Source organism: Ananas comosus, linkage group 1 (assembly GCF_001540865.1).
Source record: "Ananas comosus cultivar F153 linkage group 1, ASM154086v1, whole genome shotgun sequence".
Taxonomy (NCBI): Eukaryota; Viridiplantae; Streptophyta; class Magnoliopsida; order Poales; family Bromeliaceae; genus Ananas; species Ananas comosus.
The window spans coordinates 10,449,979-10,472,066 of NC_033621.1; the positions used below are offsets into that span (position 1 = coordinate 10,449,979).

At 40.8% G+C, this 22,088-nt stretch overlaps 1 protein-coding gene across 1 annotated transcript; it reads right to left on the reverse strand.

Moving 5' to 3' along the window:
- On the reverse strand, positions 958-10,254 carry LOC109716546 (casein kinase 1-like protein HD16). Its single transcript, XM_020242059.1, has 16 exons — positions 10,103-10,254; positions 8,758-8,886; positions 8,528-8,601; positions 8,370-8,439; positions 8,144-8,199; positions 7,351-7,422; positions 7,145-7,239; positions 6,658-6,724; positions 6,075-6,204; positions 5,772-5,990; positions 5,537-5,667; positions 4,463-4,637; positions 4,282-4,372; positions 3,206-3,363; positions 1,873-2,061; positions 958-1,367 (listed from the first exon to the last, which is right to left on the reverse strand). The coding sequence occupies exons 1-16, from the start codon at positions 10,196-10,198 to the stop codon at positions 1,308-1,310; spliced, it is 1,812 nt and encodes a 603-aa protein (XP_020097648.1). The 5' UTR covers positions 10,199-10,254; the 3' UTR covers positions 958-1,307.

The following is a 22,088-nucleotide window of genomic DNA, read 5'->3' on the forward strand; positions in this document are numbered from 1 at the left end:
GTCCGGAGGCTATCGCCTAATTTTTTTTATTTGCCTTTGGTAACAACAAACAGAGCTCATCACCACTATAGACCATTTTAAATCACACAACTTTTTAAAATTTTGATCTTAATATCAGACTTTTTAATTTATTTAATTTGAATCAGCCATCCGTGCTTTCACTTCAAAATTTAAGTTTATTATTTTACTTTAATGAATTAATAGTTGCGAGAATTGTATGAAATACAACTAACCAAATATTAAAGATAAAACAATGCATTCCAATTTTGAAATCGAGGTATCGTGGAATGACGTTGACCGCTTAAGTCAAAAAAATTGGTAGGTTTAATAGTAAAATTAAAATTTTAAAAGTCGGGTAGCCGAATCAAAATAGTTTATAGTTCAAACAAGTTCTATGCGTTCTTTAGCTTCTTTTTTTCCCAGCTTTCTATTAGGGGGATCATCTCTTATCCTTGCAATTCCTCCTTAATGCTGCCTCTTTTCATCTCTAACAAGTTAATTTCCAGCATTATTATGTTAGGAGATCATCCTTGTCCTTTTCTTTCTATATCGTCTCATTTCATTTTCAGTTTAGAGCCTCCGTGTTGTGATCAGAATTGGATTTCTGAAGAGAGTATTGTCATAGAAATCTTTTGAGCAAAATTTTTTCCACCAAAATAGAAGAGCCAAATTGGAGATTTCGCTATAGGATTCAAGCTGCTGCAACTGTAATAGATGCTTCTGGGGTAAAACAAAACAAGCACTCGGAAGCTCTTCTAATTGAATCTTCAAAAGCAAAAAAAAATATAATTCTCACTCAAATACATAAACCTTTTTTCTTGGTTACTTTTAACATAAATTATCCCTCCAAAATCATGAACTTACACATGGATAAATCATGCATATATAAACTTCCATGTAAGGCCTCGGAAAACATAGGGATGTTTTAACTTCCTACGCTTCTATCCAAATACTACATTAAACCTCAAATTATAAATTTTTTTTCCTTTCCGATCCCCAAATCAACTGGAGCGAAGAGTTCGCACGGTACATCGATATCAATACATACATTGATTCTGCCGAAATAAGATTAGCCTGTTACTGATTTTCCAAGGTTAACAGCAAAAACAATTACACCAAAACAGAGATAACTAAGAGAAAAATAAGCTGAGAATGCTCCCCGAATGCATATATCTCAGGTTCTCAGCATCAATTCATTTACAAATATAGATATATGCTAAATGCTAACTTTAGCCTCGAAGAGAAAAGCTCCTGCTCCTGGATTTTGGAACGGAAGGCGAAAGATCAGGAGATACAGAAAAGATATATTAAGATACAGTGCGTCCATAGCACACAGAAGCAAGGTATAGATTCTTGGCCCACTTCTCCTGCAAAATCATCAGAAAAGAAAATAAGGAAACTGATTTTTGTGAAAAAAAAAAAAAAAAACTGATTTATTTTTTATTCAGCTCAGTGGCTTGAATGTGCTAAGTATTTTCCTCACAATAGCAGACTAGCAGTGTCTTCTGCAGTGCCAAGCATTTGGGAGGATTGTATCTAGGTCTCTCATTTTCAGAAATTTCAAAAAAAAAAAAAAAAAAAAAAAAAAAAACTAAATCTCGATCTTTTCAGATAAATTCTGTGGCCTCAAATCTTAATTTCATAAAACTCCCAACTTTGGTTAAACCTAACAGTGATTGATTAACAGTTTAGACATGTATTTCCCCTGTGATGCAGAATCAGAAGCTACAATTTGCAGTTTCTACTTTGTAGCTGCAGCGGAAAGCTGAGTAAAGGATCTTATTGAGAAAGCTATTAGTCTCCTTGAGTAGCTCTACTTAATCTGTACTGCAGAAACAAAAGCCAGGTCCCTAAGCTTTTCTTTCTTGTTACCTTGACATGTGTGCTTGGGAATGCAGAGGTCCGAAGAGTCTCCTGGGTCTCATCAACTGGCTTGCGCCTTGGCACGCTAAGGATAAGAGCGGCCTGATCCCATGTGGCGGCCATCGCAGTGATCCGATAACCATTGTCCCATCGCCTGTGAATGCCCTCACTCGGATAGAGAAAGTCCAATTCAACAACCTGTTCAGACAAGATACCATTGAGAAAGCACGAAAGACTGCTAGTACGTTGAAATGCAAATTCAAGCCTCAACAACAAAATCTTGACCACATTGACAGCTGAATCCAGGAACCATAAGGTGTTATAAAATGTTGCTGATCAAATGCAAATAAGGGAAAAACAAAAAAGAAAGCAAAATAATTTAGAAAAAACAAAACAGCACAAATTAAAAAAAAAAAGCTTAATTACACTCTACTACACCATACTTTATGTTATTTTCATGTGCTTGTAATTTTTTCTTTCAAAGACACCATTGTATTATTATATTTTATCAATATCTACATTGTATTTTTAATTTATTTTTGTTTTTCTACCTTGTACTATTTTTTTCTCATATATATCACTACACTAATTTTTTTCTTGTCAATATCTACATTACTGTTGACAAGTTTATTGTTTAGAAAAATCTAACAAGTATATTAAAAGGTACTGGTTAAATAATACAAAAAAAATGTAGAATGAATTTCCATGATAGATTCATTGAGATCATTTATCAAGTTATTTTCAATTATTTTTTTGTTATTTTTACGTATTTATTTTTCATGTCAAAATGACCTGAATATATGCTCTATTACTCTTTAACAAGTATTTTTTAACAGCTTTTATATCGAAGTATAGGTTTATTACTTTGCAGGGATTTTTAAAAAGGGACAGTTGAGTGGTGCATTTGAAAAAAAAAAAAAAAAAAAAAAAAAAAAAAAAAAAAAAAGGAGGTACAATATAAGAAGTGAAAAAAATCTATAACATACAGTGTAGAATAGTATAATCAAGCCAGTTAAAAACTACTTTGCTCTTGCGGCTTCCTTAGATATTAGATTAAAGTAGAAAAAACTCGATAAACTGGCGAAGGAATAAAGACACATATTACTAATGATTGCTAGTATTAACTACAGAAAAGCTTCAGAATAATTTATACACAAAAAGATGTTAGAAAGAACAGGGAAACCAACCATATTCCTACCATTGTTCATACTGCAGGGAAAGAATAAAATGCTTGGAGAGCATAATATTTGATTTCACAAACACTATAAGGAAGCTTTGTGAAGGAAATGGAAGTTTTTACTTTGTGAAGAATAAAATATCAGAGGCAGATCTGGAAACTGACCTGATCACTGAATCGAGCACTGCGAGACATGACGATACCCCACCGACCGCCAGAAGTTGCCATTGATGTTACATGAAACCCTTCCTTCCACTTCTTGTTTATCCATTTAAAGGGAAAAGACTCACTGACTTTGTATGATTGCTGTGTATAGGTTGTGCCTGAAATTTATTAGCAGCGTAAGTTACAACCAGAGACAAGAAAAGTGTGACGTGAACAAGAATTGACATCACTGATATAAAAAGTAATCAAGAAAAAAATAAGATAACATTTAGAAAAGGAATATCACATTTCTTAAACTAAATAGCCAACGCCCAGCTGACTAGGAATCCACATTAAAATTAAAATAAAATTACAGCATATTTGTAAGCTAACACATTGTTGCGGTCAGCTAACGTTTGAGCTCATAACTGACAAAAAAAGATTTCGTTTTCCTACCAAAATTTACTTCAACTGGTAGCAAAAAAGGTTAGATTTATATATACAGAGAACAATATGACAAGCAAAAACCTTTGAAGATGGTTTCGAATTATCTGGCAGTATAACAAGCTCAAATGACCAAAAGAAGATATGTCCTTACTAGTTCGCAATTTGATCAAGCAACACTAAACAATGTCGCAACGCCATTGATTTTTACCTTTTCAAAAATTTCAAACACAATTCAGAATTTAGTGAACTAGATGATAAATTTTGCATGTCCCAAGGACTTCATGGCTCAATAAGATTTTTCGAAACTTACTCAGCAAAAGCCTAAAGATTAAATGTTGAAAGGAAAAAGACAGCAAAAGATTTTATAGTATATCACTCTACAGGTAATAGACAGATAAAAACTCCAAAAGATACAGTTGCCCAGCCACGCAAAATCCTGAGAAAGCGAAAGAGAAATACAGCAAGAGATCTCAAATGCTACCAGTGGACTAAAATATGTTTATCATGTTCCCAGCATTGGTGAATTTCTCAGGGATGGCAAAGTAACCCATTATTTTTGAGATCTCAAATGCCACCACTCAACATCGCAGTGCAAAGTTCTAAAGGGTAAAGTTAAGTGCATGCTGATCCAAAATTAAAAAAATACTTGCCTTTCGACATCACAACAAGTGAGCTCCCATTAGTAGCACCAGCAACAGAGGTGATGTAGTAGTTCTTTTCCCACTGTTCCATAATCCATTCCTGCACAATTATTTGGTGGGAACAATTGAATCTCAGCAAAGCCAAAAAGGAAAGGAAGAAAGAAGAAAAACCAATGATATGGCATTATACCTTGTGAAAAAAACATGGAGACAATTCATAAACTTGAGATGAAAAGCCAGTTCCTGCATCCATGATGACTGCCCAAAGGTCCGAACATGATGCCACACAACTTATTAGCAGACCATCCTCATTTCCTTTTGACACATGTTGCGCCAAGCGTGTGTCGGCAACATTATAATGATACCTGAAAAGTCAAATCAAACGAACTTAACTAGTGAATAGAAGACAAGCTGTGTCATGATAGAATGAAAGGAGGGGAAAAGCATAAAACTCTTAAAATTCGTTTTCAAGTAATATAAATAAACACTTCGCAAGGGAACGTCAAAGATCTAAGGCTCACGCTAAAAGCAAAAAAAATTCCAGAATGGCATTTCTTACTTTTTCAGTTTAACAAAATATGATTTCAAATTAAATCCACCAAAAAACTATTAATTATTTTCAAAAATAGTGGCGAGGTGTCAAATGATAAGATCACAGTGAGACAACATTTTCTTTCCAACTGTTTGAGCCAGACTAAATCTTTACTATCTAAAAACACTAGCCTCACCTCATTCGGTCACAGATAGAACTACTTGTGATTCTATACAGAATAAGTTCTTTTAAACCCCTTTGCCTACTTTCATTTCCACTTAACCAGTTGATTATGTAACTCCAACAGCAGGCAACCATTACAACTGGTGACATCCAGAACAATAAAATCATGCTTGTAGAACCATACATTTTACTGTAGACGATATCGTTCAAAAACTTATTATAGATTGGTTTTAATCCATATGCAGAGGACCATGCCAAACTAGCCATAGAATTGACACACATTCTGACTAGGAGGCATCATGTAACAAATGCAGAGTGCATTAGTTTTTCTGTGTGATCAATTAAAGCTTAAGCTTCTAGTTAACCATTATCAACTGACACAGCAGCGTTTTCAGAACTCAGTTGAATGATCATCCATCAGGTCCACTTTGAGCAAGTAGAAAGAAAGTACTAACGTAGCAGAACATACTTGGAATCAAGAAAGAGACTAGTAAATAACCAGTGAACTCAAGGTTTAAAAGCAGCATAATTGGCTTAAACAAGATATACCTCTGCTTCATAGGCTGTCTCGCATTGTATACTGATATCCACTGAGAGGCCGGAACTCCCAAGCGAATCCTCTTCTTTTGTTGTCCTTCATCCTCTTCGTCGGTAGTCAATCTACCACGCTTCTGACCAACCTAACAGATTAACCACCCAAAATTCCATCATTGCAAGTATATAAAAATTGACTAACATGCATAAAGTTGAATTTACAAAGGACGCATAGGGAGCAATATATCACCTTTTGAGCTCCATCAGTGTTAATTGGCCTACTTGCAGGATTTGGTCCAATAAGACCATCAAACAACGATATAAGCCTGGGGTAGTTCGGCTCTTCATCAAACTTCATGTTAACAACAATCTCAAGAAATTGCTTGAAGGGAGAAGGGCAGAAGCAACAAAGCATCTCAGGTGATGTAGCCATCTTCTTCTTGCAAACGAGAAACGATTTATTGTCACCCTTCAACAGGAAAAGAAAAACATAGTGAGTTTTGACGATACATTATTATGGCAAGTGAATAGGATGTTAATGACGTTTAAAAACCTGGTATCCTTGCCACGGTAATCTTCCTCTGTGAAGAAAAATGAGTGTATATGCAAGGGACTCTAAATCATCTCTTCTACTTGGAGTTCTTCCCAAATGTGCATGAGCACTAGCATATCGAACAGTCCCTCTACAAAATAGAAAAGTCAGCTTTCGAATAGAATTCTACTAGAATGTAACTTTTGATTAAATTTAGGACTAATTACAAATTTGTTCGCCTGAAATTTGATTCCAATCTTACTTACGTACTCTAACAATCAGTTTAACAATTTAGTTGCCACTGTTTGTTCAGTATAGCAGCTTAAGTCCTTCCGCTAGTCTATGTCTAAATATACTACCAAGTCAGGATCATTCACTACTAGAACCTACCTTATAATAGCTGTAATACCGTCTAACTGTACCAATGATGTTAACACGTACGTCTTTTCCAAAAAGTGAACTAGAGAACTTTATTAGTAATCTTGACAAACTTCAAGGGTTAAATTGGTAAAAGTGATACTCAAAATAAAATCAAGGCAGAACTTCAGCAGCCAACTTCATAATTAAACCATGCATTTAGTAAGAAATGAAAGCACCAATTTACCTGAAGACATCTGGACGTTGGTCGTATTCAACATGCTGCCCAGTTCCATTATCTCTCCACCTTGTTGCTACAAAATCAACAATATGCAATCAATAAAATAACACAGCATGTCAAAGACAAAAAAGAAAAAAAAAATGTACAGCTCATGTAAAAGACTAAGGGCCTTTTTTGCCCCAGGTGTACGATGCAGTGACATTCAACGAACTGTTGTTTGAGTAGTGATGTTAGGAAAAGCACTGACTGCATTCAAATTGAAATTCTTCCAACAGCACAAGCAGAAGCTCCAGATTGAAGTTTCTGCTTTTGTGCCTGGAGATCCCATTTCTGCTTAACCCCACAATAGACTAGAGTTGGCTCCAGTTGAAAGCAAAAGCAGAAGCTAAGACCATATGGGCACTAAGCTGCTAACGCTCTAAAATAGAATGCGTCCATGTGATGGAAAGGCCCACTAATCATCATCCGGATGGACTGGAAAATGAGAATTTACCTAATCCAAGGTCTACGAGAAATAATTTCTTTTCTTGAGGAGTTGACGGCTGTCCAAGAAGAAAGTTCTCAGGTTTTACATCTCCATGTACATACCTAAAAAAACAACAACATCCATCAAGATCAACCCCAAGAAAGAGCTTATCTTAATACAGTCAAAGATAAAAAATGAATATTAAAGATACTCAACAGTGACCATCTCCTTACCCTTTAGAATGCATCTTTTCCAGAATTGACAGGGACTCAACAGCAATGCAAGCCACCATTTCTGATGACATCCTGAATATTACAAATAAACCAAAAGAAAACGAATGACAACTTGAACAGAAAGAAAGTCAATGGTGATTAAATCATTCTACTTGTTTACTGTTATGTAGCTGTTTTTCAGCCACAAAAAGGCCTATCTGTTTTAGAATGTTTGTTCCAAAACCACAACACATGACAAATATATAAATGGACAACAGAAACATGATGCAAATAAATTGAAGATCAGAAAATTTCACATATTATTAAACACTGAGCCAAATGATATAAACTAGGGCACATATAGAAAAGTAAAGAAAGGGACAGGAAAAAAAAAGGTCAATGTTTAATCTCAACTGAATTTAATTCAAAACTGAACTATGTTAATCAAACTACAGAGTTGAGGTACAATTCCCTCAAAACACAACAAAGAAACAGAAAAAAAAAGATAAATAAAAGGATTACAAGACAAAGAATAGCATCCAGACTTGGATGCACTGTGCATAAGTGCGCTACACTAGATGCAAGCTCAGCATACTGCAGGCTATTAGAGAAGCTTAATAACGAGCAACACAGGATTAAGGAACACATCAAAAATTCAAAATACAAGACTACGTGTGAAATATGGCCAGGCATTAGAGAGCCCTTTGAGCAACCAAGTCTTTTTGGACTGTTTTACAGCTGTCATTATCAATGAGCAAGAAATAATTTAAGAAATCAAAAAATGACATGATAAACAGGATGATCAGATACTCACGTTTGCCCTGATGAATTCCATGCATCCCACAAACTAGGTCCCAGCATATCCATTATCTGCAAGTTATTGATGGAAGAAAAAAAAAATTAGTAAGATTTTAGAAGAGACAAAATTACTGCCGCTAAGGAGCCGCCTTAAAACCATAACAGGAAAGAGAGAATTAACATGATAATAAGGTGATGCACCTTATGAAAATAAATGCAAAAGACATCGGAGTAAACCATACCATTACATAAAATTCTCCCTGCCGCCCTTTATAATGCACCTTAGGCACACCATGAATGCCACCTAGAACACTGTTAAAAGAAAATGCCACCACATTAGTTCAACAACAGAAAAACAACAACGAGTAGACTTTCTTCAGACAAGAAGTTCCAAACTCACTTGTAAACTTGCCACTCGTATGGTGGACCGTAGCTACAGCCTTTGCTTGTCCTATGCTCAAATTTTATGGCAACCTGTTTAAAAAACAGACATCATCAGATAAAATCAAATAAATGTTATTAAATTGAATAAATAGTAGCGACAAAAAGTAGTGGAAAGGGGGGAAATCACGCATGAACTTCCAAAACAAGAACATGCAATCATAAGCAGAATATAAACAGAAAAGGTACCTCTAGAGCACCAGGACCTGCTGCGCGTTCATTGCCTCCAGAGACACGTCGACCAACAAATACCTGACCAAACCCACCTTTCCCCAACTTCCTTTCGACCCGATAGGTGGGAGACCCTCCTACCTGGACCTGAGAAATAGACAAAGTAAAGATTAGCCATTGCCCACATGACTGATACCATCTAAATGCAGTAATAGTATGTTAGCTTATTACCACATAAGTAAATTTGGAAAAAAAAAAAGGCAATGATAGAAGGATCCAGAGCCAAAGAAATTAAAAAGAGGATTAGCAATACAAAAGTTTTTCAACTCGCAACAAAATCACACACAAAAACCAAAGAATAAAGGACATAAAACCATAGCACAAACAAACTTTAGCGTTGATCTATGATTAGAAAAGTTAAAGCACTATTTTGAGAAGGAAAATTAAGTACTACCTTCTGGAAACAATTGAGAGTAGTGCAACCAAAAACAATGCAGTCCAGATATTCAAAAATTAATAAATTAAATGAGATAGCAGGGAAGATAGTAATAAGAGAGCATAAGTGTGTAATGTACTTAAGTGAGAGTATTGATATCAATAAACACAGGCACATTAAAGAAACCGGATACACGTCACCGAAGGGGAGCAAGGGCAAAGGGAGGGAAAAAGAAACCAAGAAAATAATTAATAAGGAATGAGAGAGAAAGAAGTGTAGCAATACGGTTTAACATACTGTTCTCAATGTCAAAAAAATGAGTTAAGCAAAATACGGGCGCAAAAGTGGCATCAATGTAATGAAATCAAATGAATGAGTTGTCACTTTACACATAGAGGGGTAATGTTTTAACATGGGAAGAGCCATGAAAACCAAAATAATGGCTATCAATATGGCTATAAATAGTATTCATTCATATATATATCGCAACAAAATTGACGATGATGTCTTAAACCTATGATGCTCACATCAGCAAGTCTCCTGACATAGTATGTGTGTATAATAGATGCTCTATCGAATGGACCCAGATTTTCAAGAACAAGCAAGAAAACTCATAGGACAAGAACCAAGCTTTTTTTATTTTCCTGGATGGAGAAAATGAGGAGACAAAAGAGAGAAAAAGGAGAAATATTCTCCACAGAGCTTGTTTTCTTTCTCTCAAAAAGTGAAAAGATCATTTTCATTCACTTTTTTCTATTCAATGTGTTCAAACAACAGAAGAGAAGTCATTTTCTTCTCCTCTTTTCCTCTCCTTTTTTCTTCCTTTTCTTCCATTTCTCTTCTAATCTTTTCCATTTTTTTTCAAAGGCTAAAACTGGATACAAATATGCGAGAAGGAGAAAGAACAAGAACGGAGGCGATTCTTACCTTCTCCGGGAAGGGAACCGTGTTCCCCTCCTCTTCGGCTCCGGCTCCAGCTCCGGCAACCCTATTGGCGCTCAATCCACCACTATCGTTCCTCATCTTCTCCTTCCCACAACCCCCGCCCTTGTCCTCCTCCTCCTCCCCCTCAATCACCACCACCTCCTTCACCCGATCCCCCTCCTCCTCCTCCCCCGCGTTCCTCCCCTTCCTCGGCCTCAACCCCGGCCTCCCCCCCTTCGCCGCTGCCGCTGCCGCGTTCTTCGGGGGCCGACCCCTCCGCCTCGCCACGGGCCGATCCTCTACGACGGCCGCCGTAGGCGGCGGCGCTCTTCGTCCGCTCCGCAGCTCCGGCATTCTCCGTCCAATCCCCGCACCATCTCCTCAATCTCGCCTCATCCCCTCCGCCATTCCAAGGCCCCAAACCCTAGAATCGGCTCCACCCGCGCGATCGCCCAAATCGCCCGACGTCTCCACCAAATCTCTAGGGTTTCCAACAAATCTTACCTCAAAAGAACGATCGGAGAAGCGATTCGATCGCGAAAACCTACCAAAGAGCGATCCAATCACGCCGATCCTTCGCCCCGCCCTCTTCTTGCTCGCGATCGACCGGTCGAGAGCTCCCACGAGAGAGAGAGAGAGAGAGAAGCGAATTAGGGGAAGCACCGCGACGGAGATTGAGAGAGAGAGAGAGAGAGAGAGAGAGAACGATATCCTTGCGATTGGGGGAGAAGCGCCCTTTTATAGTAACCAGCATCGGTGGTCGAGTGCGGTAAATAATGAGATGTGGGGGGAGTGAAAACGCAGTGCGGGCGAGTTTCGCACGTGCCTTTCTTGAGGGAGCGCACGTGCGAGACTTGGCGGCAAAAAGGGTGGCGGGGTTTTTCCGTAAATTTTTCACGAGCGCGGGATCGGATTAATGGTGTTTATTAATTTTTTTAATTTATTAATTTTTTACCGATGAGCCAAAAGTGCTGCGCCGTACGAGTCTGATCTGATCCAAATCTAAAATAACGGGTGCGGCAAACCCATGTTTGCTCCACCGACATCATAGTATATAGATAAAAAATTCATATACAAAAATTATTAAATTTTTATATACAGGGTAAAAAAGTTGTACAAAAATTATTAAATTATTAAATTTTTATTAATAATATGATTAATAAAAAATTTGAATTAGGCTACTATACTATCTATAGTACGGGAGCTCCCATACTATAGTGTTGTTTTCGATCTTAGAGCGTTCAAATCAACGATCCACATCGTTAAATATGATTTAGGGTATATGAAGTTCTTAGGAATAAAATTTTAGTTCTTTTCGATATCGTTTACTTAGTAAATAAATTATGTCAAAATGGACGGTGGGAATTGAATACTTTTTAAAATTTGAGCCTAGGACTTTTAAATTCAAGATCAAGAATGTTAACCTTAATCTAGATAGTTTAAAGCATTTTCTATCAAAATTTGAAGAAATTTAGATTCTTCTACACCGTTAAACTCCAAACTCATCATAATAGACATTGAAAATTGACAATTTTGAAATATTTTAATTATAAAGTAAACTATGTCGAAAAAATATAAAATTTTATTTCTAAAAACTTTAAATACCCTAGATCAGTTTTAACTGTCACGCCCCGGATGTCACGTTCCCCGGGCATGCCGACAAATCCGCCGTATACAAAGGAAATTCCCCTGTATACGAAGCGACAATAGTACCTGCAATCATATAATACTACAAACAGTAGTATTGAGCTGCTCGAGTAAACAAAAGCTACACCAACTGAGCTTCATATATATAGTTCAGAATCCAAAATACAGCGTTACTCGCACTGGCGAGTTAAGTACTATGTACATAAGCTCGAAGTAAAACAACTACCTGTAGTAGGGTGCCTCTAGCTCTGTCAGTCGGGTAGGGCTCTAACTCGCGACGCCCTTGCCTCGATCCTGATCCGCGGAAGGCGCAGCAGCTAAAACCTGTGGCTCTGCAAAACAGGGGTAACAACTGGGCGTGAGAACTACTATAAAAACAAGTAGTCCTCAGTGGGTGCCGCCCAAAACAACATCAGTCCACCCACTAAGTCTACAGAAGGGAGCAAGAATAGTAGTAAATGCAGGAATAAAGTCTACCGCTATCAAACACTACATTATCATGCTCTACACTAACCAACTGTAAAAAAATGTCCAATCTGACCCAATCCAATCGGGACTGTAAGCATACCCGTCCCCGGGACTGTGAATACACCCGTCCCTGCCCCGTTGCGACTATCGGGCTCTATCCACACTAACTGGTCCGTAGAGAGCAAGTCCAACTGGCATGAGCGACACCAACGCGAAAGCACAAAGCCTGACTCCGGAGTGGCACTCGTGGGCGCTACCCAACCGAGTATGCAGCGTATCTCTGTCGAGCTCAAACAGGCTCTGAAAAGCCAAAGTCAAGTAACCGACTCAAACTGGTCTAACCACCAACAGGTAATGTGCCCTCGGCACAATCTGACGCCAAAAAGGCGATACGGGTCCACCGTCAACTCTGACGGCACCCACCAGTCGGGAACAACCTGAACGATCCTGTAAAAATCCACTCGGCGCACCAGCACGAGCGTAAATGTAATCTAAACTACCTGGAGTACTCGTCTCGAAAATACTGCGACAGTACAATTTAATAACGGCTCCTAGAGCTAAATCAGGCAGTTTAAACGAGTGACAGGTCCAAATCGCAGGTTTTCTCCTAATTCAATTTCCAAGTCCAACATGTATAACCTACTTAATTTATTACCACATGCTCCAAATTCAGATTTGCAATCTACGATATAATCCATGAATTCGAGCTAGAATAGAGTATCCAAAGGTCGAAAATTATACATGCCGACGAATATGAACTTAGGAGTAAAAACCGATGTAACCCACCTCTCAAGCAACTCCTGGCAGCGAAGAAAACGTTAAATCCGACCAAGCTAACCTTATCCAAATTCAGCAAACAAGGGTCCTGAAGCTTTGTCTTGAAGTCACGAATCCAATGGCCCAGGTTTCGCTGAATTCTGACGCTCCTACGCAGAGAACGGGCCAGAATACGAAACGTCGACGCTGGAACCTGCGAAACAGCATCTCTGAAATCTGCTCGGCAAACAACAGCCTAGTAAAACTAGGGTTTGACAGGGCAAACCTGCTCCAAAAATCGCGATCTTGGGCTCAGAATCTTCGTCTCGAAGTCGCGAATCTAACACGTCAAATTTCGTCGCGTTTCGACACTCCTACACAGAGAACTAGGTAAAACACGGCGGGTCGATGCTGGAATCAGCAATCAGCACTTCAGAGTCTGCTCGGCAAACAGCAACTCAGTAAAAAGAGATTTCAACAGAGAAAACCTTCTCCAAATTGGGCGAGTAAGGATCCTATGAATTCGTCTCGAAGTCCCGGTTCCAACGAACCAAATCTCGTCGAAATCCGATGCTCCTACGTCGCGTACGAGCTGAAATACTAACAGTCGACGACAAGATCCTGCGAATCAGCACTTAAGCTCGAATTGAATGAAGCTTGAAGTAGAGAAGAAATCCATAGAGGAATGAGAGATTACCCACCTCAACCAGCGACTCCAATTCCGGCACGGCGTCGAGAACGACGAAAACACTCCCTCGCCCGGCCTCCTCGCTAAACTACGGCGACGCACGTATGCTCGGACGGCTCGGCGACGCGACGTCGGCGACGAACGCTCCACCCAAGCTCCTCCTCCTTGCGTATGGCTCCAGAGACAGATAGGGAGGAAATTTAATTAAAGAGGTGTTGGTTGCAACCCTCAATTAAAATGGATAAGCATGCATGCATGGGAGGGGGGTACGTGGCAGCATCCATATATATATATATATATATATATATATATATATGAGGATACTACATTCTGAGAGCCCAATTCCCATGTTCTTTACAACTCAATATCTTGCAAAGCACAGTAACAACTGGTTTATTCTAATTCTCAGTTATTTTCATCTTAGTTTTATTAAGTCAGTTTCATTCTGTGGAATTAAACACAAATATTTAGATCTGACCGTTAGCGGAAGCTTGTCGGGTCTTTGTCGCACACGATCGATCCGGAATTAACGGAGGTTGGATTACGGACCCGTCATAATCGGAGGTCTTGCTATGATCAGCTTTGCGGTAGACCTAACTACGAACGAGTTTACGTCTTGATTCCATTGTTCAAGATTCCTTGGAACCCTTGATGTGAATGGAGAATGCGGATGTAAATTTTCGTCCACAACCCCTTTGATGGGATTTAATCTTATACCAACTCTTTATGTATCAGGCTCTTAATGCCAACCGTTGATGTGAATGGAAAAGCTGATTTTCTTTGGAACTAAAAGGACAAAAAATTTTAAAAATTTTTTTATGAAAAAACTATTTTTTCGAAACTATTTTTTCACGCTTTTTCGAAAAACCGAATAACCCCTTATAAATATTATCTGAAGCTGTTAGGGAGATAAGTGCCTCATCTTTCAATTTTTTAGCAGGACGAATATCTGATCAAGTTTTAGGATCAAATCAGGTGATGCGCACATTTGATCCGACCCATCCAACCAAATTCTAACTCGTCCAATCCTGGCTTGACTTGGACTGAATTTATCAAATCTATTTAGCCTAATTTCCGTACTACCACATTAAATTTGTACCACGTGCTGAGAGTGGATAGCACATGTAAAGGGAGCATATTGGCTTCCTTTTTGTTCGAAAATTATTAGGAACTAATTATATCGGAGATAGATAAGTACGAATATGAGTTTTTGTAAGAATAAAAATATTTTTTTATTTAGATAAAAATATGAGAATAAGATGGAATTAGAAAAATTATGTTTGGATGGTTATTGGGAATAAGAGGATTAATTGTTAGTTATAAATAAAAAATAATGATATTACCCATATAATTGAATTTAAATTTTTAAATTTTAAATTTATAATTTTAAAATAAAAATTAAANCCTCTGTCTGTGGGTGAAAAGCAGTGCTGAAATGTAACTGAGTCCCCAAAGTTGTCTGTAAACTCCTCCAGAAATGCGACACAAACCTCGGGTTTCGGTCTGATACAATCGATACTGACACGCCGTGCAGCCTGATGATCTCATCAAGGTATAGCTGCGCGAGTCTCTCTCTGGACCAGATGGTCTGAACCCGTAAGAAGTGAGCAGACTTGGTCAGTTTGTCCACTATCACCCAAATCGCATCAAAGCCACCCTGCGCTCTAGGCAATACCACGACAAAGTCCATCGTAATCTACTCCCACTTCCACTCGGGCACTGGCAGACTCTGAAGCTTGCCAGCAGGTACCTGATGCTCGTCCTTCACCTGTTAACAAGTCAAACACTGAGCCACATATCTGCCAATGTCTCTCTTCATTCCATTCCACTAAAACTGTGCCTTTAAGTCCTTATACATCTTGGTTCCACCTGGGTGTACTGTATAAGGTGAACAATGAGCCTCTCTCAAGATGTCATCTCGGATCCCTGAATCCACCGGCATACACAGTCGGTTCCTGTACCGCAGTACTCCCGAACTGTCCAAAGAAAACCCTCAGTCTGCCCCTCCGTCTGGCTGCTCTCTAATCCTGAACAAGTACGGATCTCCACTCTGTTTCTCTCGGATCCTATCCAACAGAGTGGGCTGTAAAACTAGAGACGTCAGCCTCGCCGTAGACCCAGGGGTACTATCTCGAGTCCCAGCCGCTGTAGCTCCTCGAGTTGGGGTCTCTGCTTAGTGATCCTCAAACTCAGGCTCTGCACTGCCTTCCTGCTCAACGCATCTGCCACCACATTCGCCCTGCCGGGATGATACTGAATACTAATGTCATAGTCCTTCAGTAACTCCAACCACCGGCGCTGCCTCAGGTTCAGCTCCCTCTGTGTGAACAGATACTTGAGACTTTTATGATCGGTGAAGACCTCGCAGTGCTCGCCGTACAAGTAATGCCGCCAGAACTTCAAAGCAAAGACTACCGCTGCAAGCTCCAAATCATGCGCAGGGTAATTCTTCTCATAATCCTTTAACTGCCATGAAGCATAAGCAATCACCCTACCATGCTGCATCAGCACGCAACCAAGTCCACTGTGCGATGCATCACTGTAGATCACGAATCCCTAGACTGATTTTTCGGACTCGTACGCGGCATTATGAGTTCACGGATGCTTTTGGATTGACGAATGCCCTGCCGATTCATGGTTTTGGATGAATAGAGTGTTCAAGCCATCTTGATAGGTTTGTGGTAGTCTTCATCATGATATCCTAATATACATCCCGGGAATGATCTGAGCAGAGGAGCACTTCGAGGATTGTGCTAACAGCTTCTGCGAGCGAGAAAGAAGTTTGTATACTAAGTTAAAAGAAGTGGCGAGTTCTGGCTACGGGAAGTTGCTTTCTAGCCACGTGATTTTCAGCTGAGGGCGTTTAGCCAGTGCCAAGAAGATTGAGGCGATTCGAGATTGGCCTAGACCAACGACGGTGACGGAGGTACGGAGCTTCCTGGGACTGGCAGGATATTACGTCAGTTTGTGGAAGGCTTTGCGAAGCTTTCCACACCACCCCTCACACGCTTGACGGCGGAAGGGGATTCGTTTTGTCTTGAGCGACGACTGTCAGAGGAGCTTTGACGAGTTGAGGTTGAGGTTGACGTCGGCTCCTATCCTTGCCCTTCCGGTGATGGGGGATGGATTCGTGATCTACAGTGATGCATCGCACAGTGGAACTTGTTGCGTTGCTGATGGCAGCATGGTAGGGTGATTGCTTATGCTTCATGCAGTTAAAGGATTATGAGAAGAATTACCCTGCTACTGATTTGGAGCTTGCAGCGGTACTCTTTGCTTTGAAGTCTGGCGGCATTACTTGTACGGCGAGCACTGCGAGGTCTTCACCGATCATAAAAAGTCTCAAGTATCTGTTCACACAGAGGAGCTGAACCTGAGGAGCGCCGGTGGTTGAGTTACTGAACGACTATGACATTAGTATTCAGTATCATCCCGGCAGGGCGATATGTGGTGGCAGATGCGTTGAGCAGGAAGGCAGGTGCAGAGCCTGAGTTTGAGGATCACTAAGCAGAGACCCAACCAACCGAGGAGCTACAGCGCTGGGACTCGAGATAGTACCCCTGGGTCTACGGCGAGGCTGACGTCTCAGTTTTACAGCCCACTCTGTTGGATAGGATCGATAGAAACAGAGTGGAGATCGTACTTGTTCAGGATTAGAGAGCAGCCAGACGGAGGGGCAGACTGAGGGTTTTCTTTGGACAGTTCGGGAGTACTGCGGTACAGGAACGACGTGTATGGCCGGTGGATTCAGGGATTCCGAGATGACATCTTGAGAGAGGCTCATTGTTCACCTTATACAGTAACACCCAGGTGGAACCAAGATGTATAAGGAACTTAAAGGCACAGTTTTAGTGGAATGGAAGAAGAGAGAGCATTGGCAATATGATGCTCAGTGTTTGACTTGTTAACGAGGTGAAGGACGAGCATCAGGTACCTGCTGGCAAGCTTCAGAGTCTGCCAGTGCCCGAGTGGAAGTGGGAGTAGATTACGATGGACTTTTTGTCGGTATTGGCCTAGAGCGCAGGGTGGCTTTGATGCGATTTGGGTGATAGTGGACAAACTGACCAAGTCTGCTCACTCTTACGGGTTCAGACCATCTGGTCCAGAGAGAGACTCGCGCAGCTATACCTTGATGAGATCATCAGGCTGCACGGCGTGTCAGTATCGATTGTATCAGACCGAAACCCGAGGTTTGTGTCGCATTTCTGGAGGAGTTACAGACAACTTTGGGGACTCAGTTACATTTCAGCACTGCGCTTTTCACCCACAGACAGAGGGTCAGTCAAGAGCGGACCATACAGACTCTAGAGGACATGCTGGAGGGCATGCGTCCTAGATTTCTTGGAGGAGGATGGTATCGACATGTGAGACTGGTTGAGTTTGCGTACAACAACAAGCTATCAAACAAGCATTCAGATGGCTCCGTTTGAGGCATTGTATGGACGCAGATGTCGATCCCCCTGTTTTGGAGTGATGTGGGTGAGCGGAGGACACTGGACCGGAGATTTTACTTGAGGCTGAGGAAAAGGTGAGAGTCGTCCGCACACTTCTGACAGCACAGAGCCGACAGAGGAGCTACGCCCGATATCAGGAGACGAGACTTAGAGTTTTCAGGTTGAGATCATGTTTTCTCAAAGTCTCACCGTCCAGAGGGATACGCCGTTTTGGGAGTACGTGGAAAGCTTAGTCCACGGTTTGTGGCCCTTTCGATGTATTAGAGCGTATCGGACCGTGTGGCTTACAGGATAGCTCTACTCCCCCGCACTTGCTGGCACCACGATGTTTTCCACGTCTCAGCATTGAGGAGATACGTTTTCGACCCCTCATCACGGATTGACTTCACTCCACTAGAAGATTGGAGAGGATCTAAGATACGAGGAGCGACCGGTGCGGATTCTTGCTCGTGAGACGAAAAATTGCGCAACCGGGTCATCCCGTATGTAAAGGTGCAGTGGAGTAATCACGAGGAGAGGGAGGCGACTTGGGAGCCCAAGACGATGATGAGGGAGTCCTATCCCGACCTATTCGTTGCCCTGTCTTGAGGTATATTTTAAGTTTCGAAGGACGAAACTTTTTGTAGTGGGGGAGAATTAGTATCCTCATATATATATATATATATATATATATATATTATATATATATATATAAATATATATATATATATATTATATATAATATAATTATATGGATCTGCCACGTACCCCCCTCCCATGCATGCATGCTTATCATTTTAATTGAGGTTGCAACCAACACCTCTTTATTAAATTCCTCCCTATCTGTCTCTGGAGCCATACGCAAGGAGGAGGAGCTTGGGTGGACCGTTCGTCGCCGACGTCGCGCGCGGAGCCGTCGAGCATACTGCGTCGCCGTAGTTTAGCAAGGAGGCCGGGAGGGAGTGTTTTCGTCGGTCTCGACGCCGTGCCGGAATTGGAGTCGCTGGTTGAGGTGGGTAATCTATCTCTCATTCCTCTATGGATTTCTTCTCTACTTCAAGCTTCATTTCAATTCGAGCTTAAGTGCTGATTCGCAGGATCTTGTCGTCGACTGTTAGTATTTCAGCTCGTACGCGACGTAGGAGCATCGGATTTCGACGAGATTTGTTCGTTGGAACGGGACTTCGAGACGAATTCATAGGATCCTTACTCCCAATTTGGAGAAGTTTTCTCTGTGAAATCTCTTTTTACTGAGTTGCTGTTTGCCGAGCAGACTCTGAAGTGCTGATTGCTGATTCCAGCATCGACCCCGTGTTTTACTAGTTCTCTGTGTAGGAGTGTCGAACGCGACGAAATTTGACGTGTTAGATTCGCGACTTCGAGACGAAGATTCTGAGCCCAAAGATGCGATTTTTGGAGGCAGTTTGCCCTGTCAAACCCTAGTTTTACTAGGCATGTTGTTGCCGAGCAGATTTCAGAGATGCTGTTTCGCAGGTTCCAGCGTCGACGTTTCGTATTCTGGGCCGTTCTCTGGTAGGAGCTAGAATTCAGCGAAACCTGGGCCATTGATGCGTGACTCAAGACAAAGCTCAGGACCCTTGTTTGCTGAATTTGGATAAGGTTAGCTTGGTCGAATTTACGTTTTTCTTCGCTGCCAGGAGTTGCTTGAGAGGTGGGTTACATCGGTTTTTACTCCTAAGTTCATATTCGTCGGCATGTATAATTCTTCGACCTTTGGATACTCTATTCTAGCTTCGAATTCATGGATTTAATCGTAGATTGCAAATCTGAATTTGGAGCATGTGGTAATAATTAAGTAGGTTATACATGTTGGACTTGGAAATTGAATTAGGAGAAAACCTGCGATTTGGACCTGTCACTCGTTTAAACTGCCTGATTTTAGCTCTAGGAGCCGTTATTAAATGTACTGTCGCAGTATTTTCGAGACGAGTACTCCAGGTAGTTTAGATTACATTTACGCTCGTGCTGGTGCGCCGAGTGGATTTTTACAGGATCGTTCAGGTTGTTGCCGACTGGTGGGTGCCGTCGAGAGTACGTGGACCCGTATCGCCTTTTTGGGCGTCAGATGTGCCGAGGGCACATTACCTGTTGGTGGTTAGACCAGTTTGAGTCGGTTACTTGACTTTGGCTTTTCAGAGCCTGTTGAGCTCGACAGAGATACGCTGCATACTCGGTGGGTAGCGCCCACGAGTGCCACTCCGGATCAGGCTTTGTGCTTTCGCGTTGGGTGGTCGCTCATGCCATTGGAGACTTGCTCTCTACGGACCAGTTAGTGTGGATAGAGCCCGATAGTCGCAACGGGGCAGGGACGGGTGTATTCACAGTCCCGGGGACGGGTATGCTTACAGTCCCGATTGGATTGGGTTCAGATTGGACATTTTTTTCAGTTGTTAGTGTAGAGCATGATAATGTAGTGTTTGATAGCGGTAGACTTTTATTCCTGCATTTACTACTATTCTTGCTCTCCTCTGTAGACTTAGTGGGTGGACTGATGTTGTTTTGGGCGGCACCCACTGAGGACTACTTGTTTTTATAGTAGTTCTCACGCCCAGTTGTTACCCCTGTTTTGCAGAGCCACAGGTTTTAGCTGCTGCGCCTTCCGCGGATCAGGATCGATGCAAGGGCGTCGCGAGTTAGAGCCTACCCGACTGACAGAGCTAGAGGCACCCTACTACAGGTAGTTGTTTTACTTCGAGCATTAAGTACATAGTACTTAACTAGCCAGTGCGAGTAACGGCTGTATTTTGGATTCTGAACTATATATATGAAGCTCTGTTGGTGTACTTTTGTTTACTCGAGCAGCTCAATACTACTGTTTGTATATATATGATTGCAGGTACTATGTCGCTTCGTATACAGGGGAATTTCCTTTGTATACGGCGGATTTGTCGCATGCCGGGGAACGTGACATCCGGGGCGTGACAGTTAAAACTGATCTAGGGTATTTAAAGTTTTTAGAAATAAAATTTATATTTTTTCGACATAGTTTACTTTATAATTAAAATATTTCAAAATTGTCAATTTATCAATGTCTATTATGATGAATTTGGAGTTTAACGTGTAGAAGAATCTAAATTTCTTCAAATTTGATAGAAAATACTTTAACTATATAGATTAAGGTTAACATTCTTGATCTTGAATTTAAAAGTCTAGGCTCAAATTTTAAAAGTATTCAATTCCCACCGTTCCATTTTGACATAATTTATTTACTAAGTAAACGATATCGAAAAGAACTAAAATTTTATTCCTAAGAACTTCATATACCCTAAATCATATTTAACGTATGGGATCGTATGATTGAACGCTCTAAGATCGAAAACAACACTATATGTATGGGAGTCCCGTACTATAGATAGTATATGTAGCCAATTCAAATTTTTATTAATCATATTATTAATAAAATTTAATAATTTAATAATTTTTGTACAACTTTTTTACCCTGTATATAAAAATTTAATAATTTTTGTATATGATATTTTTTATCTATATACTATGATGTCGGTGGAGCAAACATGGGTTTGCCGCACCCGTTATTTTAGATTTGGATCAGATCAGACTCGTACGGCGCAGCACTTTTGGCTCATCGGTAAAAAATTAATAAATTAAAAAAATAATAACACCATTAATCCGATCCCGCGCTCGTGAAAAATTTACGGAAAAACCCCCACCCTTTTTGCGCCCAAGTCTCGCACGTGCGCTCCCTCAAGAAAGGCACGTGCGAAACTCGCCCCGACTGCGTTTTCACTCCCCCACATCTCATTATTTACCGCACTCGACCACCGATGCTGGTTACTATAAAAGGCGCTTCTCCCCCAATCGCAAGGATATCGTTCTCTCCTCTCTCCTCTCTCTCTCTCTCAATCTCCGTCGCGGTGCTTCCCCTAATTCGCTTCTCTCTCTCTCTCTCTCTCGTGGAGCTCTCGACCGGTCGATCGCGAGCAAGAAGAGGCGGGGCGAAGGTCGGCTGTTGATTGGA

Coding starts and splice junctions, on each gene's coding strand:
- LOC109716546 (XM_020242059.1), bottom strand. CDS start 10,198: ATGAGGAACGATAGTGGTGGATTGAGCGCCAATAGGGTTGCCGGAGCT. Junction 8,440..8,527: donor TACGAGTGGCAAGTTTACAA/GTGAGTTTGGAA, acceptor TTCTTTTAACAG/TGTTCTAGGTGGCATTCATG. Junction 7,423..8,143: donor TGGAATTCATCAGGGCAAAC/GTGAGTATCTGA, acceptor TGTAATATTCAG/GATGTCATCAGAAATGGTGG.